The following is a 24,520-nucleotide window of genomic DNA, read 5'->3' as shown; positions in this document are numbered from 1 at the left end:
AATTGCACTGTAACACAGACACCTTCAAATAAAGTGTAACCCATGATATATATGCACAGCACGCTAGTATTCGATATAGAATAGCATATTAGCGTACTTTTGCAGTGTGTTTATTAGGTACAATATGCAAATGTACACTACATTTGTAGTATGTACACTAACTGTCAAAAGTTCTGAATAATTAAGATTTGTTCATGGTTTTGAAAGAGTCTCTTCTGCTCACTAAGGCAGCATTATTTGATCAAAAATACAGTAAAAAACAGTAATATTGTGAAATATTATTACAATTTAAAAAGCTATTTTCTATGAGAATATAGTGTAAAATGTAATTTATTAATTTTCAGCATCATTACTCCAGTCTTCAGTGTCACATGATCCTTCAGAAATCACTCTAATATGATGACTTTTCTTATAATCATCAGTGCTGAACACAGTTAAACTGCTTCATATCTTTGTGGAAAACGGGGGACATATTTTCAGGATTCTTTGATGAATAAAAAGTTCAAAAGAACAACATTTATTTAAAATAGAAATAGTTTGCTGCACTTAATACGTTTTTACTGTACAATTTAATGCACCCTTGCTGAATAAAAGTATTCTTTTTTAGTACCCCAAACATTTTAATGACAGTGTATCACAAATAATAAAATAACAAATGTAACTTCTCAGATAATAACTAGACGCTATTCACTGAACTAGCCTACACGTACAACGTCATGAGGTCACGTGAATAGCGTACTACTGTTTGCAACATTCAGTATTCAATAAACGCTATTTCATTTTGAACACTACCTTTTTGATTTAATTTGAGCCTTAACAGTTTTTGTCAACACTAGAGGGCAGACCGCTCAAAAACTACTTCACATATAAAAAAATATTGCACCTACACACACATTTGCAGATGTAAATATGAGGGGGGAAAGCATCAGATTACCAAATAGCCTACAGTACATCTAGCGTCATGTATTCATTGTACTCATTGTAAATCTACTGATTTCTAACTGATTTTGGGAGCTTGAGGATTTGCAGTTGAGCGTGTGGGCGAGCTGGCCTGTTTTAAAAGCAGTGGGTGATAATGGACCTTATACAGTAGGCTAGTTGATCATCACTGCTCCAGGTCAGTTATGTGTCTGTGTTATTGAATCAGTGTGGGTAAGATGAGCCGATCCCAGATCTGTCCAAAAGCACACACGAAGAGGAAGAGTTCCGCATGGATATCTGTGACTGTGACTTATCCAACATCTGATCTCTCCAATCCTCATCCTCTCTCTCTCTCTCTCTCTCTCTCTCTCTCTCTCACGCACACACACTTTACAGTTTTCTCTCATCCTCTTCCACCTGTTCCGTTCTCACACTCGCACACTGATGCCTCAGAGACTCATTTGGACTATTATTGATTGATTATATTATTTCTGAAGAAGAATACGCATCCTTTTATCACTGGGAACGCTTGTGGAATACGCGTGACTGACGGAACGTCTCCTGAACAAAACTTATCGGACTGTAAGATGAAGAGAGTCATTTTGTGGACGATACACTCGAGTAAAGATCTGCTTTTCAACACAAATTGAAGAAAACATATTTTTAACACGGCGGGATTTAATAAAACAACACGACACGGTGTGTGTTTTTTATGTAAGCCTATTTTGTTTAGTTTTTATTTGTATTTTATATTAATATAGGCCTATAGTAGCCAGTTTTTATTTTAAAATTGAAATAGTAAAAAAAAATATCGCTATTATTTCTCATCGTTTTTGTAGGCTATGTTGTTTATTTTTTCAACGGCTAAGAATCAACGCCTGCAGACTCAGCATGTGGAATAATGCCTCCTTTAGAACTTAACTCATCATATAGCAGCATATATTCATGTTGTGACTGAACTCGAGTGCGGTTGGATATGGCGAACACTCTGGAGAGAGAGATCCTGGAGCGGGAGCTCCGTCCACGGCTGTGTTATGTGACTAAAGGAGATCGTGGGTACGGGTTTCATCTGCACGGAGAGCGCAACAGTGGAGCGCAATACATCCGCAAGATCGAGCCGGGCTCCCCGTCGGACCTGTCCGGGCTCAGGTCCGGCGACCGGGTGGTGGAGGTCAACGGGGAGAACGTGGAGGGAGAGACGCATCACCAGGTAATGAGAGAGGAGAACCTGTTGGACCACTTCACCTGGGGACGTGTCCCAAGAAAAACCTAGTGAGATGCCTACTAGACAGCATCATCCTGTAAAGCACGCCATTCGGAACGCGCGTGAGACCCGCAATGCTGTCTAGATAGGGATCTGAGTATGTTTTGAGACACCGGTCGTGTTGTAGACTATTCCACACTAACGTGACAGAGTTAATGTATATTTGCTTAAGATTGTATCATTGTGTGTAGATGTTAAGAAAACAGTTGTCTCGCCTCTGCGAAACCTACTAAACTTTCGCCTCCACCCTAACAAACATTTACCGTGGTAACCACATTTTACCATAGTTATTACTGGGAAAAAATAAATAGGGGACCGCCTTGAAATAGTGCAAAAAGTTTATTGATTTTTGTCTTTCTTTACTTTTTACTGTAGTGTCTTCATATCTAAAATTATGGTGATCCATAAAATGCTAATACCATGCTGAATGACATAATATTCATGCACCATAGCATTTATATAGTATAGAGCCCTTAAGGGACATGGTTAATGGTAAAAAATAATAATGAGATGTGAGTAAAATTGCTTCTGCTTTCTCTCATAAAACTTATGCATTCCCCAAGAAACTTTGCATGCCCTAGCAAACATTTTGTTGCTCAGAGAAAGTTTGATTTCTCTAGCAAAAATTTTGTATTCCTCTGAGAAACTTTGCATTCCCTATTTAAACTTTTGCGTTCCCGCTAGAAATTTTTGTGTTCCCTGATAAACTTTGCGTTTGCAAGCTAAATTTTTGCGTTCCCGCGAGAACCTTTGCGTTCTAACTTTTGTTCCTTCGAGAAACTTTGCGTTCTCTAGCAAAACTTTGCGTTCCTGCGAGTAACTTTGCATTCGCTAGCGAAACTTTTGCGCTCGCACGATAAACTTTGCATTCGCTAGAAAAACTTCTGCGCTCCCGCAAGGAACTTTGCGTTCGCTAGCGAAATTTTTGGCCTACAGCAAGAAACTTTGCATTCGCTAGCAAAATGTTTGCGTTCCCCCGAGAAACTTTTCGGAAGAAACATGAGGTGGGAGGAAAAACTTTTAGTTTCAGTTATTTTGCAAGAGAATGCAAAGTTTCTCTGGGAACGCAATACCTTTGGGAGAGTACGCAAAAGTTTTGCGAGCAAACACGAAACCATTAAAGCAACACTAAGGAAGTTTTCCTCTTCGGTCGCCCTACAGGTTATAAGCGGAATTGTCCATTACCTCTGTCGTAAATAATTTTTTATTTAACTGCGCCCGCAGCCTACTGTCGCACAGTCGCTCGCTGTTTATCTGGTTTATCTTTGGAATGAACAATGTCCACAGATAAGGTAAGAGTATGTTGCATGATTTCATGGAAGTATGATGTATTGCGACATCAGAAACAAAGAAAAACTAAATAATGACTATTGTAACGCTTGATGTAAAGCAAGTCAAATTTGTAGTTTTCTTATGTCTCATTCGAACTACAGAAACGCGACCCGGTTTGGCAAACTTGCACAGTGTGGTTAAAGCATATATAGGGCTGCAAAGTGAATCCAGAAGTGCCTTTCACCCTGTTACGACTTGATGAACCACTGATACGATTTTGGAAACATTATTTTAAGGTAAAAAGTGTTGCTTTAAAAATATAATTTTCCCTCCCATGTTACCTCAGGGGCTCTGTACTATGGTACCCCACGGTACCTCAAAGAATAAGTACCAAAAAGCGAGTGGTAATGCCATGGTACTGTGTGATACGTTTCAGTGGTTCCTCTTCTCTGTCTCTCAGGTTGTGGAGCGGATCCTGGAGGTGGAGCACCGCACCAGACTGCTGGTGGTGGACCGGGTCACAGACGAGTTCCTGAAGTTTCACGGGCTGCCGTGTACGGAGGAGAGGGCGATTGAGATGGGCTCTCTGTCTGCTCGTTCCTCTGCGGCGTCTTCTCCTCGCGCCTCCCCACGGGACCCCTCCACGCCTATCTACAGCAGACAGAGCTCAGAGGGCATCTTCATTAATAAGGTATTATTTTCATAAATGTATCGATGTAACTGAGCCGTCGGTTTCAGGATAGGTGGACTTGGAAACATGGCATGTCGTGGCCATACCTTCTCCGTACATGCACCTTCCTCTTGTGTGAGTGAGACTCTTTGAGAGGAAGTCTAGGGGAAATCCAGCCCAGAGAGGAGCTGTGCGCTATATTTAGATCATACTGTATGAAGAATAGGGTTGGGAATCGAGAATTCATAATGGTTCATTCAATTCCATGTGCCACATTTTGTTTATTCCGGACCTTTACACGCTCCAGAAGTGCTTGTGTTGTGCATGTGCTCTTCAGGGGAACAGTTTTTGGTCTAATCCAACCCTCAATGTAAAACGGGAGGAAATGAATGTGTCACTTGATAGAAGTTAGTCAAATTAGGCATGTGAACATGTCACGTTACGTGACATCTTTGGAAACCAAAACTATGCAAAGCAGGGTTGTTATTGTTAACTAATACTAAAATAAAACCTTGAAAAAACATTTTCATCACTCAAAATAATCATTAATTGAAATGAAATTACTAGTTACTAATTACTAATTAGCCTACTTATTTCAGCTAGTTGCCAATGCAGTCCAAAAAACGAAAATAACTAAAACGATATAATCTAAAACTTTATAAAAACCATATAGACATACACTCTTAAAAATTAAGGTTCTTTATTAGCATCTATAAAGAACCTTTAACATCAATGGAACCTTTCAATTCCACAAAAGGTTCTTTATAGTGGAAAAGGTTCTTTAGATTATCAAAAACTAAATTCACACTGAGAAAAAATGGTTCTTTTAAGAACTGTTGAGGAACCAAAAATTGATCTTTAAAGGGGTCAAGACATGAGAAATCAAATTTTCCTTGATCTTTTGACATATAAGAGGTCTTTGTACCATTAAAACATCCTGTAAATTTCATATCTTAAAATATCCTCCCTCATTATAAACAAAGCATTTATTTAATCAAACTCCAAAAACGGCTTGTTTGGATATTGCGGGATCTGTGACGTCACACGGGCAAATACATTTGCATATGACTGCCTCCAGAGCAATACATCGACCAATAGTTTTACATTATTGGACCATAGGCCCTGCCCACTGGCATTCAGTCACTTAATGGCTGACATTTTGTTACACTGGATGTGAGCGTTGCGTCACGTCAAAAGCAAAAAGAACGCATTATAATCAGTGACGCTGTCTACACTGGATACAGTATACAGATGCTTTGTCTGTAAATTACAGTTTTTTACGGATAATGTTTTGAAAACACTATATGCAATAGCGAGTGGGCAATTATACTGTTTCCTGTGCGTTAGCCAATCGTAACAGTAGCCGTTTACTGACAGGTAAAAAACGGATCATTTCAGAATGAGGGTTGAAAATAATATTTTTTCCATATAATAGACAAATATATATATATATATTGTGCAAAAAACCTTTTTCTCATTATAACTAATGTTATAAGTGGACCTCAAGGAACATATTAATGATCCCTTTAATGGCATCGCTGGGAAAACCCTCTTTTTAGAGAGTGTATATGTTTAAAAAAAGCTTATGCAGTTTATGATCATTATAGTACGTTGCAATATTTGATTTTGAGGACAATCAGACCTTTTGATTTGCGCAGATGTGAAATCAACCAAGCCTAAGATTACATGTGTGGTAAGAAATGAGGGATACATTTAATCCACCCAAAGACACTTTCTCTCTCACACACACACACACACACACACACACACAGCTCTTTATAGACGACCTGCTCCTCGATGTGTCCAGGTCAGGTGAGGTGTGTTGACAGCAGACGGATATAGGATCAGCACACAGCAAGAGTCCTGTAAGCCATGAAATCCAGTGATAGTCAACATGCAATCATATTATTGTTTGTTTTATTTTTAGCTGCAGACTTTCTGAACGCCATCTGCAATGGGATTCAATCCAGCAACCATCTAACAGTGTTTGAGAGAAACTAAAAGTAACTAAACCAACTAAAAAGTGTTGCTTTTCCAGTAACAAGCCATTTCTGTATTCTTTCTAGAGTGTTTTCTAGTTTTATTAAAGGGATATTTCACCGCTGGAAAGATGAATGTGTATTTAAATTGGGTCATTTATGTAGTAGAAATGTGAAATTATTTTAGTAGTTGGTGCCTTCTAGACTGAGAAAAGCCAGAAAATGTATTTTGATGAAAGACAACAACTCCCAGAATGCACTTGTTTCCCTGCCCTACGAGGCCACTCCCAAGCCACGCCTACCGGTTACTGAGGGCAGTATCGGAAGAAATGATACAGCTAGGCTACTAGTTGACTCGAAACTGAAAAGACGCCATTTTATCGTGAGATCCCCTATGAGTGGGTTGAAAACATGCGGAACGAGCTCCTCCTACTGGCTGTAGTGACGATGCTAATCGACGCTAAATGACGATTTTTGCGTCAACAGAGGTTTTTTTCCAGACACACAATACAGAAATCTCTCGTCTCAGGGGGACATGAGGGAGAGAAGCACGATCATTCGAAAATACTACCGGGTTTCTACTGATACAAAGCTTAATGCTAATCGGTTAAGTATCCCTTTAAGGCTGGTATACCTTCACTACGCAACTTTGGCACATATCTTTGCCCCAATTTACAGTGTGGACGACTCAATGCTAGTTGCCGAAATTCAGAACCTGTCTGCAGATTTTGGTCAGTCGGAGCTGACAAATTTCACAGAAAACTGTGTAGTGCATGACGGTTTGGCAGGCGTGGCCTTTTAAGTCCGAGTCCTTCGAAGGATGCAGCCTCTGAATTGGGACACAGCTACAGACTCTGACTTCAGCGTCAGATTATGATTCCGTCCAGTTGGAGATCAAGCATGTTTGATATTTTGAGCCAATTCTAGGACACATTATTTTTTGGTCATGCGTCTCCTTGCAACAAGGCACGTTTTTGCATTCTGACCTTGCATTCAGAACAATTTGATCCTTAATCATTTAGTGTATTCACACATTTCCCTCCTTGAGCTTACACATGACACTTAAAACTTCCCAAAATGGATTGTGTCTGTAAAAGAAAATCATTTGAGTGAAATGTGTCATTCTAATGTTTAGAAAGTTCAAGATTTTAAAAGTCATGTAGTGTATTTCAGCCTGAAGTTATAAGCGTAATTTATGTGTTCAAGTTTGATGCTGTGAGCCTCACTGAACTCTTCCTGACTTTGCTTCATGTAAATACTTATCTGATTTGAAGCTTTTGTAATAAATCTGACTCTTAATTCTGATTAGATGAGCCATATTAATGAGCCAAGTAGCTTGCCAACCATGAACAGCCTGTAATTGAGCTAATTAACTGAATTACTTGGTGGAAGAATTGTTGAGTCTTATTACTGAATCTATTTATGTAAGTAACTTGCTACAAATTGCTGTTGTTGTCATTATGTAAACAAAATAAGCCACCTGAGGTCTCATGTTACTGTGTTTTTACCACAGTTAAAGTCCCCCTTTGGTGAAAATCAAGGTTTTAATATTGTTTATATGTCTATGTGGAGTTTTTAAAATGATTTAAGACAAACCATGTGTAAATTCATAAGTCGACACCATTGCTGAGTATTTTCTCCTTAAAACTGCAGTGAACCAAAGAGTCTCAAAAACGTGTCACAAACTACCTTGTAACCAATCAGATCAACGTGTGATCGTCAACGAGTGGATCTCTGAGCTGGTGTGAGTGAGTGGAGGCGGGGCTAATTTGCATATTCATAGAACCGCGTATACTAAATGAGGCAAGGGTGTAGAGTTACATACAAGCTATGTTAAGGCATAAAGAAATTTTTTCAAGGAAAAAAATGCTTAAATATGTAATTTTAGTGATCAAAGATGAGTTTTAAGGGATAAATTGATTGACTACAGGGGGACTTTAAGGGAGCTTCAAGAACACATATTACTTGTGGCTTATCTTATCATTTTATATAGAACTTTATGATTATAGTACTGAACTTTTATGGAAGCCGATCATATCTTCAAGAGGGTTAGTTTGACTGTGATTTAACTCATTTAAATTATGAGTAGGTTGTGTCTTGGCAAACAGCAGTTTCAAAGCAGCTTCCTTAAACACTGGCATCTGACTGCTCACAACACAAACAATACTGGCATTCACACACCTGACCACTGAAACGACTGAGTACAGAACTGACCACAGACTGTATTGTCTTCTGGTATTTCTCTCAGAGTCCCAGCAGCCCTGGAAGAGCGATGAACGGCTCCCCGCTCTACAGAGCTTGTGCCCGTCTGGCGTCGCCCGTGTTCCTGTCTCCGCCGTCCCCCAGTGAACCCAAGACTGAACCGGAGACTGAACCCTTCACCGAACTCACTGTCGAATCCAGCGTCACGCCCGAGACTGAACCCGTCTGTGACCTCAGCACTGACCTCAGCACATCACAGACCAGCACGCAGGTACAGTGAAGCCCAATTGTCTATGTGAAAGCAGCAATGTATTTATTATGTAGGTCTGCAAAGTCATTTTCAACACGATTAGTATTAGTATTGGAAGCTATTTGTACAGAAATCAGAAAATCCAAAAGAACGATTTGATTAGTGTAATGCATCCTTGCGCAATAAAAGTATTAATTTCTTTATAATTTTTTCTTAAAGTCCCCCTGTAGTCAATCATTGTATCCTTTAAAACTCATCTTTGATCACCAAAATGACGTTTAAGCGTTTTTTCCTGAAAATGTTTTTTTTTTTCCTTGAATGTAACTCGCTTGCCTCATTTATTATACGCGGTTCTATGAATATGCAAATGAGCCCCGCCTCCACTCACTCACACAGCTCAGAGATCCACTCGTTGACGATCACACGCTGATCTGATTGGTTACAAGCAGGGATGTAGTGGAGGCTAAACGCACGTAAACGCCGTTTACGCACCTCCCAAAATTTGGAAATTGCGTTTGCCCACCTCCAAAGTGCGTTTATCCACCTCTAAATTGCGTTTATCCACCTCTAAATTTCACGTTATTTGAGCGGACTTTGCTTTTCCAGTGCGTGATCGACGATCGGTACATGATTCGAGCATTTTTGGGCCGTTAACGACAGAGCAGAACGCGCAGCGCGCAAACACGGAGCAGAGAGCGCAGCGTGCCGACACACACACACACACACACACACACACACACACACACGGAACAAAGAGAACGGCGCACACACGTAGCAGAAAACACACGCTCGTGAAGTTACTAAACAAACTGCGCGAGAATGAAACTTGATCGCAGCCGCAACAGGAAATCATTCAAATGATGCAAAAAAAGTAAAAAAAGTAAAAAAAAAAAAAATTACAGGCAGCTGGTTTAATGTAGGGAGCATGTCAAAACCCAACTGTAGGCCTACAAGAGATTCAGAGGGAATCAAGCCTGCATCAAGACTTTTCCCTCTACAGGGAAACACTGATCCACATTTTTCTGATAGACCAAACAACTAATAAATTAATCTAGGAAATATTCAACAGATTAATCGACTATGAAAATAATCCCAAATCCCTAATCATTATGCACAAGTGCATTGCATTGGAAGCCCTGGATATAAGCCTCCCTCTCGATCTCTCTTAAATATTTTAGTTCTCTCTGTTTTGTCATTTAGTAAACTTGATAGATTTCAACCATATTATTCCTTTTTGAGTCTCTTTAACAAGAACTTAGATTAATGCATGAATTGAATAGTGATTGTGTGACCTATGATGAGGGAACAACCAGTGATACCCTTGGTAGTACCATCAAATGATAGCCTATAGCGATGTCATCAGGATACACATACACCGGTAAGCAGTGGCCCACCTTACCGGGTGACCAAGTTGTGGTCCACCAGAATTTATAGTTTACCCACCTCTTTTTTTACCACTACACCACTGGTTACAAGGTAGTTTGTGACGCCAGAAACACCAGCGATTTCAAAGCGTGTTTTTGAGACTTTCTTTGGTTCACTGCAGTTTTAAGGAGAAAATACTCAGCAATGGTGTCGACTTATGAATTTACACATGATTTGTCTTAAAGCATATTAAAAACACCACATAGACATATAAACAACATTAAAAACTTAATTTTCACCACAGGGGGACTTGCAATACATTTTTTGTAACAAAAATGTATCTTACTGAGCCCAAACTTTTGAACAGTAGTGTATTTGGTAGGTACACTATAGGTACTGTTTATCAATCTTAATTATGACTGTTATTCACGCAAGAAACCTTGACTTGCATTATACACTAAAATATGTGCTTCATAATTTGAAGTTAAGGTAGAAATAGCTCTTTAAGGCAACACATTTTCACTTTTTGCAGTGCAGGTGGACCTTGGGAAAAAGTAAAATGCTATAAAAACAGATCTGTCCCTTTTAAGTGAAACTATATTTCTATCTCTCTCTCTCTCTGTCTCTCTTCTTTCATTCGCTGTCCTCATCCTCTCTCTCTCTGTGACCTTAATTCTCATTTACCTGCTTTGTTCACACACTCTCTGGTCCGGGGTATCTGATTTCTGGGACATTTTCCCAGAATTCAGTGAGAGTGTTGTTTCGTGTGTGTGTGGGTGTGTGTAAGATTAGATTAAGCGGCGTCTCACCCTCAGGAGGTGAAGCACATGTGTGTGTTTGTAAGGCGAGGTTCTTCAGTCGCTCGTCCCCATGGGACACAAACAGACACCACCCTTGTATTGTCTTAGAACAGGAAGTGACATGGTGTCTCACACAATGTCCCTTATTCCTGCTGGGCGTCTTTCACTTCTTGAAGGAAACGAGCCAATGGTCACGCACACACGCTCGCACGTCCTCGTGTAGGTTCAGGCTCCCTGCATGTATCATATAATATACCAGACAGTCTCTCTCTTCGGCCAGGAACTTTACGCAAGTACGCAGACTTAACTGCAAGTACTCAAGGGAGCTGTAGTTTTCATCAATTGAACTCTATTGGTAACGACGGATCTTGTGACCATAGTTGGCTTTGGGAAACGCACCTCTGAATGAGAAAATTGGCTTTTTACATTCATGCGCCCCACCTAAACATTGGTGAGAGCATAATCATAATATTGATGAATGTAAAATATGAATTATATATACCAGTCACAAGTAGCACGGGTATATATAGCCAACAATACATTGTATGGGTCAAAATTATTGATTTTTCTTTTATGCCAATAATCAATAGGATATTAAGTAAAGATCATGTTCCATGAAGATATTTTGTTAATTTCCTACCGTAAATATATAAAAAATATATTTTTGTGAGTGAATGCAGCACAATCGCGAACATAAATGGACAACTTTAAAGGCGATTTTCTTAATATGTTCAAATAGTTGTATCTCTCTCGCCCCAAATATTGTCCTATCCTAACAAATAATACATCAATGGGAAGCTTATTTATTCAGCTTTCATGTGATGTATAAATCTCAAATGCAAAAAATTGACCCATGTGACTGGTTTTGTGGTCCAGGGTCACATATATGAACAAAATGCAATTTGGCATATTATGATTTTTACGTTGACTATTAGAAAGGAGTTAAAGGTATAGTGGAGGATTTTCTTTTTCCGGGTGGATCATCAAGACTATTGGTCCTCCTAGTTGTCAATCATTCTGGTGATGTTTACGTAAGGCCGTCGTACGTACTCGTCCCTAGGTAGTTTTCGCTTTCTGCGCATGCGCACTTTCAGGTGTATATGTGTGGTGAGCTACGGTTTCAGCCATTCATTGAAGCTCGCCGTTCTCACCGGGTTTTTTCAAAATGTCTGAGGGTCGCAAGAGAAAAAGTGTCTACAAATTGTATGACAAGAAGAGAAAGGCCTCTGAAGAAAGAAACAAGACCAGAGTGTTTTGGGGAGAATATTTCACACGCTGGCGTGCGCTAAAAGCACAGGTTGGGCTTCCCCCTGATGCCTCAGTCGCGAAGTTTCTACTCGACAGGTAAAGTTTGGCATGCTATGTGGAGAAATCCATTTAAAATCACTGCTGGTAAAAGTTAATGTAAGCTATGATTAGCTCGTGCATGCTCTCTCGTGCACACGTTTAATAGGCGTTCCCTCTCGGGAGCAGGTAGAGTGTTGCGCGTGTGCATTTTTTCAAAAAGTGGAGAGGGCGGTTCTTTTCTAAAATTCAGGAAAATCCTCCGCTATACCTTTAATTTGAATTTGAATTAAAGTGATTATTTTAGTGAGATAAATAAGCCTAAATGATTGCACAAAAAAATGTATAATGTGATTAAAGATGGTTGCACCATTGAATATTTCTAAATAACATGACAGCGTTCTTTTCCATAAGGGGGTTTGGCATCACGGCATCTTTGTTTCCGGGCGGATCGTTAAAGAACGCGACACACACGTCTCCGGGACATCCTGTAGATTTCAACCAATCAGATGATGACTTGAAGTGTTTAGACAGGAAGTGATCATCTGAACAACATGTAAAATGATCAAATACATACAAAAATATTAGAAAACTCCAGAAACATAGTGGAAAATTTCTGTCCGTACAAATACAAATGATTTCATCCCTAATTATAAGTATTAATATACAGTTAATGTGGACTGATTGCACATCCAGACAAAACCTGTAGCAAACACTTTCACTGTATTCCTCTGCTTTATTTATTAATCGGGTTTCATTAGCTAATTATTAGCCTAAAACAGTCAATTTTCCAGTTTTGTTGACCTAACGGAGCATTCAATTTCCTCTCCGTTTAATTTCCGTTCTGTTGTGTTTCTCTCTCTCCAGGAGGAGGCATTATCGGAGGTGGACGCGGTAACGAAAGACCTGCGCCCTCGACTGTGTCACATGACCCTGGGCGAGCAGGGCTACGGCTTCAACCTGCACTGCAAAAAGTCCCACCCGGGTCAGTACATCCGCTCGGTGGACCCCGACTCTCCAGCGGAGCACGCGGGACTGAGGCCGAAAGACCGGCTCATCGAGGTGATCGGAAGGGATTACGTGAGCCTTGATTAGCCCAGATTAGCAGCACTGGATCAGATTAGATTAAACCGCTTCTGGAGAAAGACAGATTAGCCAATCGAAGAGAAACGCCTGGATGCTTCTCTGTTTGGTTTGTTCACTTTGTGAAGGGAGGATCCCGTTTTAGAGCAGGGAGTTAGTTTGCTTTTATTTCAGTGTGCGTGCGTGCGTGCGTGCGTGCGTGCGTGTGTGTGTGTGTGTGTGTGTGAGAGAGCAAATCCGGCCTAATGGATTTAATTTGCAGCCGTTTTCTGTAATTATCAAAGACAGATCAGTAATTAGGACTGACAAACAGCGTATAATCCAGTCAACTGTGTTTGTCTCTGAATGCATTTGAGTATAAATAGCAAAACACTTATTCATAGGAAGCAATTCACTTCACAAATGAGTAATTCACAATATCATCATAAACTAATGTTTAAGATTTAATAGCTCCATCTCAAATGGCAACTTTCAAACTAGATTTTAGCAATTTTTTTAGGTAAACTACATCACAAATGGTGTGGGACGTCGAAAGTTTAACACGTAAAATTACATTCAACATTAATTAATCTCATATAAACGTAAAAAAAGCAACATTAGGAGGAAAAAGCATCATTGGTTTTAGACGTGGCACTTTCTGAATGAGATTCCTCAGAAGTCTTATGACATGGCTGGGACGCCCTGCATGTTTGTCTGCTTTATTAATAAGTCATTGACAAACCGCGTATTATTACTTCATGGTAAAACACCCTTCCTCCTGTATGAGCGTCAGGAAACCCCACATACTTTCACATGCATTACATCAGTTTTCATGCGTTTCACCAGCCACAGGAACCCACACACCCCAAACACTATTATCAGACAGAGACAGCTGGAAAAGAAAAGTCAGATGAGAGTTTGTGAGTTATGTAAGGCTTCTTCAAACAGAGGAAGAGGAAGAGGAAGTGACATGGCCTCAGTCTCCACCTGCTGGACACATGCTGACCCACAACTGTGTGTGGCACCTGACAACTTATATAGTATAGATCAAATCTATTTAATATTATATTATATTATGTATTATATTTAGTATATAAGAATATAAATAATATTTATGTATAATAATATTAACACATATAAATATTAGTGCTGTCAAATCAATTAATCACGATCAATCACATCTAACATAAGTTTGTATATATATATATATATATATATATACATATTATATATTTACAAACTTTTATGTTAGATGTGATTAATCGATTTGTGATTGACATGATCATTCACATCTAAAATAAAAGTTTGTATATGTACTGTATATATATATATATATATATATTAATTGATTTGACAGCACTAATATACAGTTCAGTATAAGTGTAATGTGTATATGATACTACTCAACCTAGATATGTACAGGTTTAGTCTAATTTAATTTAATATGATAATATAACATATTAAATTGTGATGTTATAAAAAATTTATATTTAGTATTTTATTGTAAAATATATTATAAATAAATAAATAAATATAATCAATAATATAGTTAAGTATAATAATATTATAATATATTATATTACTATGTAAAATAAAAATATAATATTTTATGATATATTTTATTAAACTTTAGGATTTTTAGATAGTATTTAATAAAATAGATTATATTAAATTATATAATAAATCAATAATATAGTTCAGTATAATAAGTGTAATGTTGAGTGTCAGTCTCTTCTGTCTTTTAAAAAAATATTGAGACAAATTATGTATTATACTGTACATCATTTCATTTAATATTATAATAGATTAAATTATGTAATATAAAAATAATATATTTAGTATATTATAATATAATAAATGATATAATTAAAATGTATTTTATACTTTCATATATAATATTATTAAATAAATAATATAGTTGAGCACAAGTGTGCATGTGAATAAGATCCTGTTCTACCCAGAAACGCACAGCTTCAGTCTCTCTTCCGTCATGTTTTGATCATGTGTAGCTCGAACTGAATGCGCTGGGATTCGCAAACATCTTGCAAACTAAATGTGACCCTGGACCACAAAACCAGTCACAAGTCGCACAGGTACATTTGTGGCAATAGCCAACAATACATTGAATGGGTCAAAATTATAGATTTTTCTTTTATGCCAAAAATCATTAGGATATTAAGTAAAGATCATGTTCCATGAAGATATTTTGTAAATTTCCTACCGTAAATATATAAAACATGTATTTGTGTGAGTGAATGCAGCACAATCGCCAGCATAAATGAACTTTAAAGGCGATTTTTTGTCAAAAAAATTTTTGCGCCCTCAGATTCCAGATTTTCAATATCTCGGCCAAATATTGTCCCATCCTAACAATTTTAATCTCTCGTGTGTGTCTCCAGGTGAACGACTGCAGTATTGAGGGTCTGCGTCACGCTGAGGTGGTGGCGCTGATCAAGGCCGGCGGGACAGAGACGCGTTTGCTGGTGGTCGATCCAGACACAGATGAGCTCTTCAATCGACTGGGCATCGTGCCCACATCTACTCATCTTAAAGGTACAAGTCAAGTCACCTTTATTTATATAGCGCTTTTTACAAAACAGATTGACTTTCAAAGGAGCTTTACCGAGATAACAGGAAAATAATGCAAAAAAGTTTGTTTCTAGAAGAAAATAGCGTCACAGTCCAGCTTAAGATGGTTCATTTTTGTTGTAAAAAAGATATTAATTGAGTTAATTTATATATATTATAGCCACTCTCGTCGTATAATGTTGTCAATGCAGGCAGATCAATAATATTGTTGAATATTAAATTAAATGTTCATAAAACATGCTCGTACATCTGTCTGGCAAGTTCTGGGGAAGTCCACAGAAGCAAACTAAACTGGAAAGATGATATTTAAATGCTTTGTGTATTTCTAACCCCACCTGACTGGTACTGTTCATTATAAGTAAAGCTTATGCAAAACATGGCGATGCTCTATGCAAACAGTACTAATGTTCAGGGCAAACACTCGTGCTACAAAGAAGCCAGTTTTGGTATATGGCGTGTCATATGTATGTATACAATCAGTCATGACTGTAATTATATTTCTGAATGATTACCTTCAAACAGAGGACTGTGTGGACGGGCCGATCATTGAAGGCCCCGAGACGAGCGCAGAAAGCCCCGTCTCTGCTTCCCCGCCGCTCCCACAAGCCCCCAGGATCTCTCCACCAATCATCAACATCACACTGACAGATCCACCAATCACGAACGGCTCTCCCAGACACCAGACTCACAGAAGCTCCTCGTCCCGATCCACTTTATCAGAGACGAGCGTTGAACTCAGCAGCTTCGACACCAGCGTCAGGGTGTGTGCGAGGAAAACCACTGCAACAAACGTCACAACTTTTATTATTATTATCATCCTTATTATTATAGTTGCCACAATTATTGTTGGTAACAATTTTATGATGATATATTATCATTATTCTAATAATTAATATTAATATGGTAGATGATTAATTTAATAGTGAAAATAGTGTTGTTGTTGTTGATAACAATAATAATAATTTAAGAGTATGAAATATTATTAATGAATTAACATATATTATTAGTATAGTTGTTGTTGTTGATATATAATATTAACTGATTGATATGATACATTATTATTATTATTATTATTATTGGTAACAATTAAATTGGTTATTATTGGTTATTATTAAAATGTTAATTAAGGATTCTTTTAATGTCTCCCATGGCAGAATTTGTCTTGGATAAAGGAAATTATGTTATAATAATAATAATAATAATACAATATATTATTTATTATAATAAATATATATATATATAACATTATATATAAATATATAACAATATATATTATTAGAATAATAATTATTATTATTATTATAGTTGTTGTTGATTTTAATAATAGTGTATTGATATATTATTCATTCATTGAATAATAATTATTTATTGTTGGTTAACAATAATAATTATAATAATAATAGTAATTTAATAATTTGATATAATATTATGATTATTGTTGTTATTATTCATTTTATTAATCATCATCATATTAATAATAATTAAATATTACATTTTAATATTGTATATTATTAATACATTTAATAGCATTGTTTTTGGTAACACTAATAATAATTGAACAATTATAGTTATATCTGTGGTTGTTGATATTAATAATAATAATTTAACAATATGATATATTAATATTTGTATTATTATAATTGATTATGGTAACAATAATATTAACAATTTTATAATGATATATTATTGTTATTATTAATTTCAATAAGAATCATACTAATCATAATTTAACAGTATGTTAAATTATTTAAATAATTAATTTATATATCATTAGTATATATTATTAGTATAGTGGTAACAATAATATAATAATAATACTTTGATAATTATACATTATTATAATTATTATTATTAAAGTTATGTTTAATATCTCCCATGGCAGAACTTTGTCTTGGATAAAGGAACTTCTGTTACAATAATAATAATAAATTAATATGGTATATTATTAATTTAATAATACAATGTATTATTAATTAATCAATTATAATTATTAGTATGTGCTTCACTGTAACTCGCAGTACTTTATGGCGAAAAAATCGAATACAAAACACAAAATATCTATACCTTGAATGCAAAGTTTGTCACTTTGAATAAAAATGCAAAGCCTGTACAGGAGGAAATATTTACTGTAACGTTGCTCATGTTAGCTGAGATCATTTAAAAAGTGCATTATTTAATAGAAAAGTTAAGTAAAATGCACAATACGTTTTATTTGAAGCAATAATGCATGTGAATTACAACTTGTTTTATCTTTTCATAGCTCACAGATTCTGACCAGCAGTCCAGCGATGACGCCCGCAAACCAAACCGAGATGTGAGATCCGAGGAGCGAGATCCGTTCCGGCAGAGCGGTCTGCAACTGAGCCTGACCGCGGCCGAGGCCAGGCAGAAAGCCCGGGCCAAACGGGCCAACAAGAGAGCGCCCCCTATGGACTGGAGCAAGAAACAAGAAATCTTCAGCAACTTCTGAGGAGCGCACACATCTGATCTACGCAGATCAGACCAAACACATGCATCTTAGATTAGATCCACTTCCCGAAAGGACTGAGATTATTCGTCTTTCATGAAAGCATGAGAGGTTTGGATCCAGACCGTTTTATCTATGTTTTGCACTGAAATGCAACAGGTTGACATCATGCTCTGTTTACCTGATAAGGCATTTTGTTGCTAGTAAGTGTTTAACATTCAGCCAGTTTGCAGACAATAATGCACAAGTTCCCTTCTGACATCGCAATTCTACTCGACAGCAGTTTCCATGTCGAGAAAATGGGGAAGGAGAGTGAGAAAACTTAGTTACAAGGCAGAAACAGTAAGAAGGAAAGGAAATGTGAAAAGAAAGTGTCATTGCGATAGTGAAAGTGAACAAAACTTGGGAACGCTAACGCTAACATGTAGACTGAACATCGAGCTGGGAAGCCAAAGGTTGCAGGTTCAAGCCCCTGACGAAAGAAGTGCCATCAGCGAATGTGTACAGTAAGTTTGTGCTGGAAGGATGATAAGAAGAAGCAACAGTAGACGAGAGAAGGTTCAGTCAGAGATCTTCACACTAGACTCCGGTAAACACTGGTGAATAAATGGAGATCTGAATTGAGTTCATCTATTTGCTAAAACCTAAAAAAATCACTATTAGCAGACAAAATATTTTTCCTTCAGGAGATGGATCCAAAAATATCAATGACATCATCTTGAACTCCACCAATTTTCAGCCAATCAGATGCTCTCTAGAATAAAAGCTTTTCATTTAAAAAAAAAGAAAAATGAGCTTCTCCCACACTAAACAAATAGCCTATTTATTTATTTCTTTTCTTGTCTTTTTCTCAGAAATGCTGGTTTTATTTTTCCATATGACACTGATGGTTTATTATATTATCACTCGAGAGTATTTACAGACACTATAGTTCAACAGGCTGCCATTATCAACTTGTATAGATTAATATTAACCAGTCTGAGTAGTGAACTTCAACTGTTTGTTTTTACCTCAATCTTTACAGGGATTTTTCAATCAAAAGTGAAACATTGGCTTTAACAGTGCATTAACACAAGAGTCCAGAAATCTAGCTATGTGTATTAATAATAATAACGCCTAATTATATATTCTGAAAACTTAAAGTAGGCTAATTAATACAACAATGTAACTGATTACTGGGGAAAAAAAGACCTTATATTTTCATCTGAGGCATGTATTATGTGATATTAAGTCAATTTTGTTTCTTGTTAATGTATATAAATTGTTCTCATCTCATGTATGTCCATTTTCTCATTTTCACACACTTATAAACAAAAATAAACGGAGTATTTTAGAGAGAAGTGGCCTTGATTTGATGGTGCAACTTCACGGTCTCTCTGCCGGCCGCAGTTCTTCTGTCGCCCGCTAGAGACACACAGTTCATGAGGGGGAAACAAGTGAAACCAGCACTAATCCATCTGATAACTTAATCATAAACCCTTCAAAGCTTTTAGGATGTAAATTATATCTGTTACGTTTGCAGACAGATGCATGTTTCTCAATAGTAATGGGTTCGTTGTGTTTTAGATAGGCTAAACAAACAAAAAACACGGTTTCCTCTGCTAATCTCAGTAAGTGTGTCTTTGTATCTCGTTTACACTTCTTTCCCATTGTCTTCTCTCACCTCTTATGATCTCTTTATCTTTCTGTTCTCTTCCACTTCCATGTTAAAGGAGTTTTTCTGGGTTACACCGTCTGTGAATTCAGGCAGCTCCCTCTCACTGATGAGGAATTGTGTCCGAGCGGGAAACTTGCTTAGCAAACTCTCCTCATCTTTTGTAAGCAAGCAATGTAGGTCTAATCTAAAAAATAAGGTTTAATCAGCATTTAATGAATAATAATTTATTTAAGTTTCCAACAATACAATGCAAAGACATATATAATTCCCATCCCGTTACGTTAAATAACCGTTATTTTGAGCTGATTCAGGAGAAGCGATTCGAAAACTAAAGCTGTAGCAGCTAACTTAATTCACTCGACCGTTAGGGAGTTTGTGTAGGAGTAAAACTGTGAAGTTAGATCAATATTGTGAATTAAATGATTATTATTTATAGTTACATGAATTATACCAATAATTTTAGAAATAATACGTCGGAATATTACCACACCCCCATATTGGAACATGGGTAGTTAACTTACTGATTCGGTTTGAACCATAGACTGTAAAAAAAAAATAGGTTTGAACCGATTCTTTGAATCAAACAGATTCGTTTAAAATAAATAGGATTTTCCTGAACTAAATCCACTCATTTATTCCTTAAAGCTTTGTGCACTATGCATTACATAAGTTACTCAAACTAAAATTTTAAATATCTCTTTTTGTTTTGTTTTTAACCTTCTGGTGCTGCTCGCGTGGTCAAAAATGACCGAAATTGTTTTGTTTTTTATTTCAACGAAATGAATACAGGCCTAATTTATTTTACTTCTATAACGTTTATATATAGCCTATATATATAAACATTATAGAATATATATAGAAATAATATTGTAGAATAACATTATCCTCCTGAGTCCCTGCGTCCTCATATGAGGACATTACATTTTTGCCTCTTGACACAATGATAGTCAAATTTGTAAATCTTAGACATGTTGGCCACATTTAGGGACACTGCCCACACCATCTTGTGGTGATATAACAACATTACACCAATGTCAGTGAGAAGGAAATGGCTGGAAAATCAGCAAAATATCAGCAAAACACTTCCCGAAAGAAAAATGACCCAGGTAAAAAATCTATTCAAATTATATGAATGAAACAAATGTATTTATGTACAATACTGTCTCCATCATCATATGGGGATTAAAATTTGACATATTTTAGTAATAGTAGCACTCCAGGACATCAGTAAATGTGAAGTACTCGTTTGAGGACATTGGGACTATATTACGTTATTTATTCTACCATGTGGTTAGCTAAACTTGGGAATTTTTAGACGGATCACAATAGCATTGAAAAAACAACATTTGTCTGTGTGTGTATGTGTGTGTGTGTGTGTGTGTGTGTGTGTGTGTGTAAGCATGAATTATTGAGTTAACATGGAAAAACTGGTTTGCTGTAGTGCAGAAAACTGGTAAAAATCAAGAATTTCAAAATGAAAGTGAGCCAATAAGTGGCCTTCTACTGCTCCCTGCTGGCCATTACCAGTACTATTATAAAATTTTATAATAGTAAATAATAATATATAATAGTAAAGATTTTGTCAAGTGTTTATCACTTCATTTGTACTGACACTTCACATAATTGCTAGTAAAATGGTAAATTATAGACCCACTGTCCTTGCATGAGGACATCTTAATGGTAAAACATAGACCCACTGTCCTCGCATGAGGACATCATTTTCTGCAAAAACTACTTCCAGTACAAAAATAAATTTTAGTTATTATACTTATTAGGTCCAACTTATCCCAAATAGCAAGAACAATTATAAAATGCACACCAGGCAAGCTCTCGGGTCTCAGGAGGTTAAAATAACATTATAGAAATAATATTGTATTTTTAGGGGATTTTATCATCCATATGATCCATTTATTACCTGTTAATCCCCTTTTGAACATAGACCTGGAAATGAGATTTCCAACTTAAATGGATAGTTCACCCAAACATTTAACTTTTGTCATTTACTTACCCTTAAGTTGTTCCAAACCTGTATGAATTTCTTTCATCTGTTAAACACAAAAGAAGATACTTTGAAGAATGTTGGTAACGGTAACCAAACAGTTGATGGGTCCCATTGACTTCCATAGTATTTTCTTTCCTACTACTATGGAAGTAAATGGCTACCGTCAACTGTCTGGTTACCAACACTCTTCAAAACATCTTCTTTTGTGTTCAACAGAAGAAAGAAACTCGGGCACACTGTCATTTAAACACAGGTTTAAATGTAAACCTGTGAACTGTCGTAAATCTTGAATGCTTTGGACTTAAATTTGGTCTGCCAAAAGAAGACATTTGGAACATGGGTTCCAGCTCCAACCTTCTGGTCTCTCTCTCGAATCCAATGGAAGTGACTTAAACTGCTATTCATCGACTGGCCACTAGAGACAGGCTCCAAAAGAGAGTCAATCCCATAGACCCCCCATGTTAAAATGCCCAACGTTACAGCAGAAAAAAAACGTTTACAGCCTGGGACAAAAAGTGGTTTTGGTCTATATAGCTAATTTTGCTATATAGCCTTCATAACTCATCCGTTTAAAGTTCTGCATAATTAAGGGCGTGGCCACTTGAGTGACTGGTGGATTGCCGCTGCTTCACTACTAGCCGTTTGTCTGCTGTCTGTTAGCGTCACGTCACCTCAGATAATCCCGCCTCTTTGCCCACTTTCATTTATCCGGGAGTGACGCGCTGCCAAGATGGCGACGGTCGGCTCCGCCCACTTTGGGCTTCAAAAATGCTCTTCAGAAACCTACGGGTGACGTCACGGACACTACGTCCATATTTTTCTACAGTCTATGATAAAAATACTATTTTTAAATTGCTATGAAATAATCTGAAAAAAAAAAACATCTTTTACTCTAAAACTGTGAGAAAGTCAAAGCGATAAATTGAAACAAGTTCTAAATTTGAGGTTATCTCAAAAAATTTGCTTTCGGTAAGATTTTGTTTGGCCGCAGTACCAAACGTTTCCACTAGATAAAATTAGTTTCCCATTAGTTTCCAATGCAATCATCTTTAAGTGTGACTATTTTTTGGACTATCATTTCAAATAATGTTCATGTTTTGTGTGTGTGTGTGTGTGTGTGTGTGTGTGTGTGTTCACATAGCAAACTTTTACCAATTTTCGTATCATTCCGATGAAGTAAAAAAATAAAAGAAATAAAAAAACGTAAAAATTTTCTGTCAAAAATGACGAACAGAACCAGAGGGTTAAAAATTTAACCACATTTTTGTTTATTTTCAGAGCACAGGGACCACAGAAATTGTGATCAGAAAACCTTGGTAGTCTATTAAACAACAATTATGCATATTTCAGGCACAAATCTGTGTAGTGGTCATCTTAGCTCATTTGCTGCCCTAGGTGCTCAGACATAAATGATCAATTTATGTCAATTTTTATTTTTGGGTCAACTATTTCTTTTAAATAGTTTAACCAAGTATTTTGTTTATGATATTAATAGTACACACACACACAAACACACAAACTGCTGTTTCTCACGTCTCTGGTGTTTCTTCCTCTTTACAGTGGTTCAGTTCCAGCCCTCCAGGGTTTCACTTTAATAACGCCTACTGTCACACCACACACACTTCAGCATCTCACCTTCTCCTTCTTCACACACACACACACACACACACACACACTTCAACATCTCACCTTCTCCAACTGCACACACGATTTCAGCTCGGGTCTCATTGCAAAATACCCTTAACAGCAAAACAAACTGTAAAAGATCAGCCCCTCTGAAAAGGCCACCAAGAGTCTAACACATCTATTTCTCACTTGTTCTTGTTCTCATCCTCAATTTGATGTCAATGCAAGTTTAAACCTGTTGATGAAACACGATTTCTGTGTGGAAACATCAATACACGGGGTTTTTACACACAGAACCGCATGCATAACCAAGTTCCTGATACTATTTGAATATCTTCTGTTAGTCATCTCACCATTCGAGTGTACGGCTGATGCACGACGATTGCAAAGTGAAAACAATCAGATACATCAAACCTAAACTTCCTGTCATGGCTCATCTGTTTCCTGAATGTGGGTTAGTCGTTATGGTGTGCAGTGAGATGGTTGCAGCTGTCACACACACACACACACATAGATAAGGCTGGGTCATCATCTCAGAGACTGTAAAAACACATACAGTCAGGCTGTGATCAACACGTCTGGCGGCTCGTAAACACTTTTCAGATGCAGGAATCAATTGGATTTTATGATGAAAGGTGAGTCTCTACTGTACATTATCTCCGTTATTACATTGTAAAAAACAGCTTGTTCGCCTGATTGAGTGGATGGAGTCCTCTGAAGATCATGTCATATTTCCTGCAGGAAGATGGAGAGCCAGATAAATAGAGATATCGAACTACATCTTTCAAATCTGCAGAAACCTTCTGCTCGGACCTGAAAACTGTTCATTCGAGTAATATTCATCAGGACAACAAATGACTATTTGATTCGAATTAGCATGAACAACCTCAACAGATTTAGAGGCTTCAAGGCAGATGCAAGACTTCTCACTGGAGTTCGTTCATTATTTGGCACAGACCTTCAGCCTGTTATTATATTGTGAACACCACTTATGTCTTATTAACCATTAAAAAAAACAAAAACATTCCAGAGCATTTTTCAGAAACGGCCACGCCCATGAGTACATGATGATGTCATCAACGCTTTAGTGTTTTACATGGAAGAGAACTG

General features: G+C 37.1%; 1 protein-coding gene and 1 long non-coding RNA gene across 2 annotated transcripts; both read left to right on the top strand.

The window, feature by feature from the left end:
• The first annotated feature begins 1,333 nt into the window (after positions 1 to 1,333).
• nherf2 (NHERF family PDZ scaffold protein 2) lies at positions 1,334 to 19,301 on the top strand. The gene is made up of 7 exons (XM_084394549.1): positions 1,334 to 2,131; positions 3,918 to 4,148; positions 8,355 to 8,579; positions 12,875 to 13,069; positions 15,469 to 15,622; positions 16,181 to 16,419; positions 17,919 to 19,301. The coding sequence occupies exons 1-7, from the start codon at positions 1,898 to 1,900 to the stop codon at positions 18,126 to 18,128; spliced, it is 1,488 nt and encodes a 495-aa protein (XP_084250675.1). The 5' UTR covers positions 1,334 to 1,897; the 3' UTR covers positions 18,129 to 19,301.
• Positions 19,302 to 23,344: 4,043 nt separating this feature from the next.
• LOC311281265 lies at positions 23,345 to 24,432 on the top strand. The gene is made up of 2 exons (XR_014625784.1): positions 23,345 to 24,045; positions 24,152 to 24,432. It is a non-coding gene; the product is annotated as an uncharacterized lncRNA (long non-coding RNA).
• The last annotated feature ends 88 nt before the right edge of the window (positions 24,433 to 24,520 follow it).

Source organism: Rutilus rutilus, assembly GCF_951802725.1.
Source record: "Rutilus rutilus genome assembly, chromosome: 2".
NCBI classification, from domain to species: domain Eukaryota; kingdom Metazoa; phylum Chordata; class Actinopteri; order Cypriniformes; family Leuciscidae; genus Rutilus; species Rutilus rutilus.
Note: the sequence above shows the minus strand (reverse complement) of the source record. Positions and strands in the feature narration are given on the sequence as shown.

Bases quoted from the DNA above. Each gene is read 5' to 3' on its own strand.
- nherf2 (XM_084394549.1), top strand. From the start codon at position 1,898: ATGGCGAACACTCTGGAGAGAGAGATCCTGGAGCGGGAGCTCCGTCCA. The intron at 2,132-3,917 runs GTAATGAGAGAG...TCTGTCTCTCAG, and splicing joins AGGGAGAGACGCATCACCAG to GTTGTGGAGCGGATCCTGGA. The intron at 13,070-15,468 runs GTGATCGGAAGG...GTGTGTCTCCAG, and splicing joins CGAAAGACCGGCTCATCGAG to GTGAACGACTGCAGTATTGA.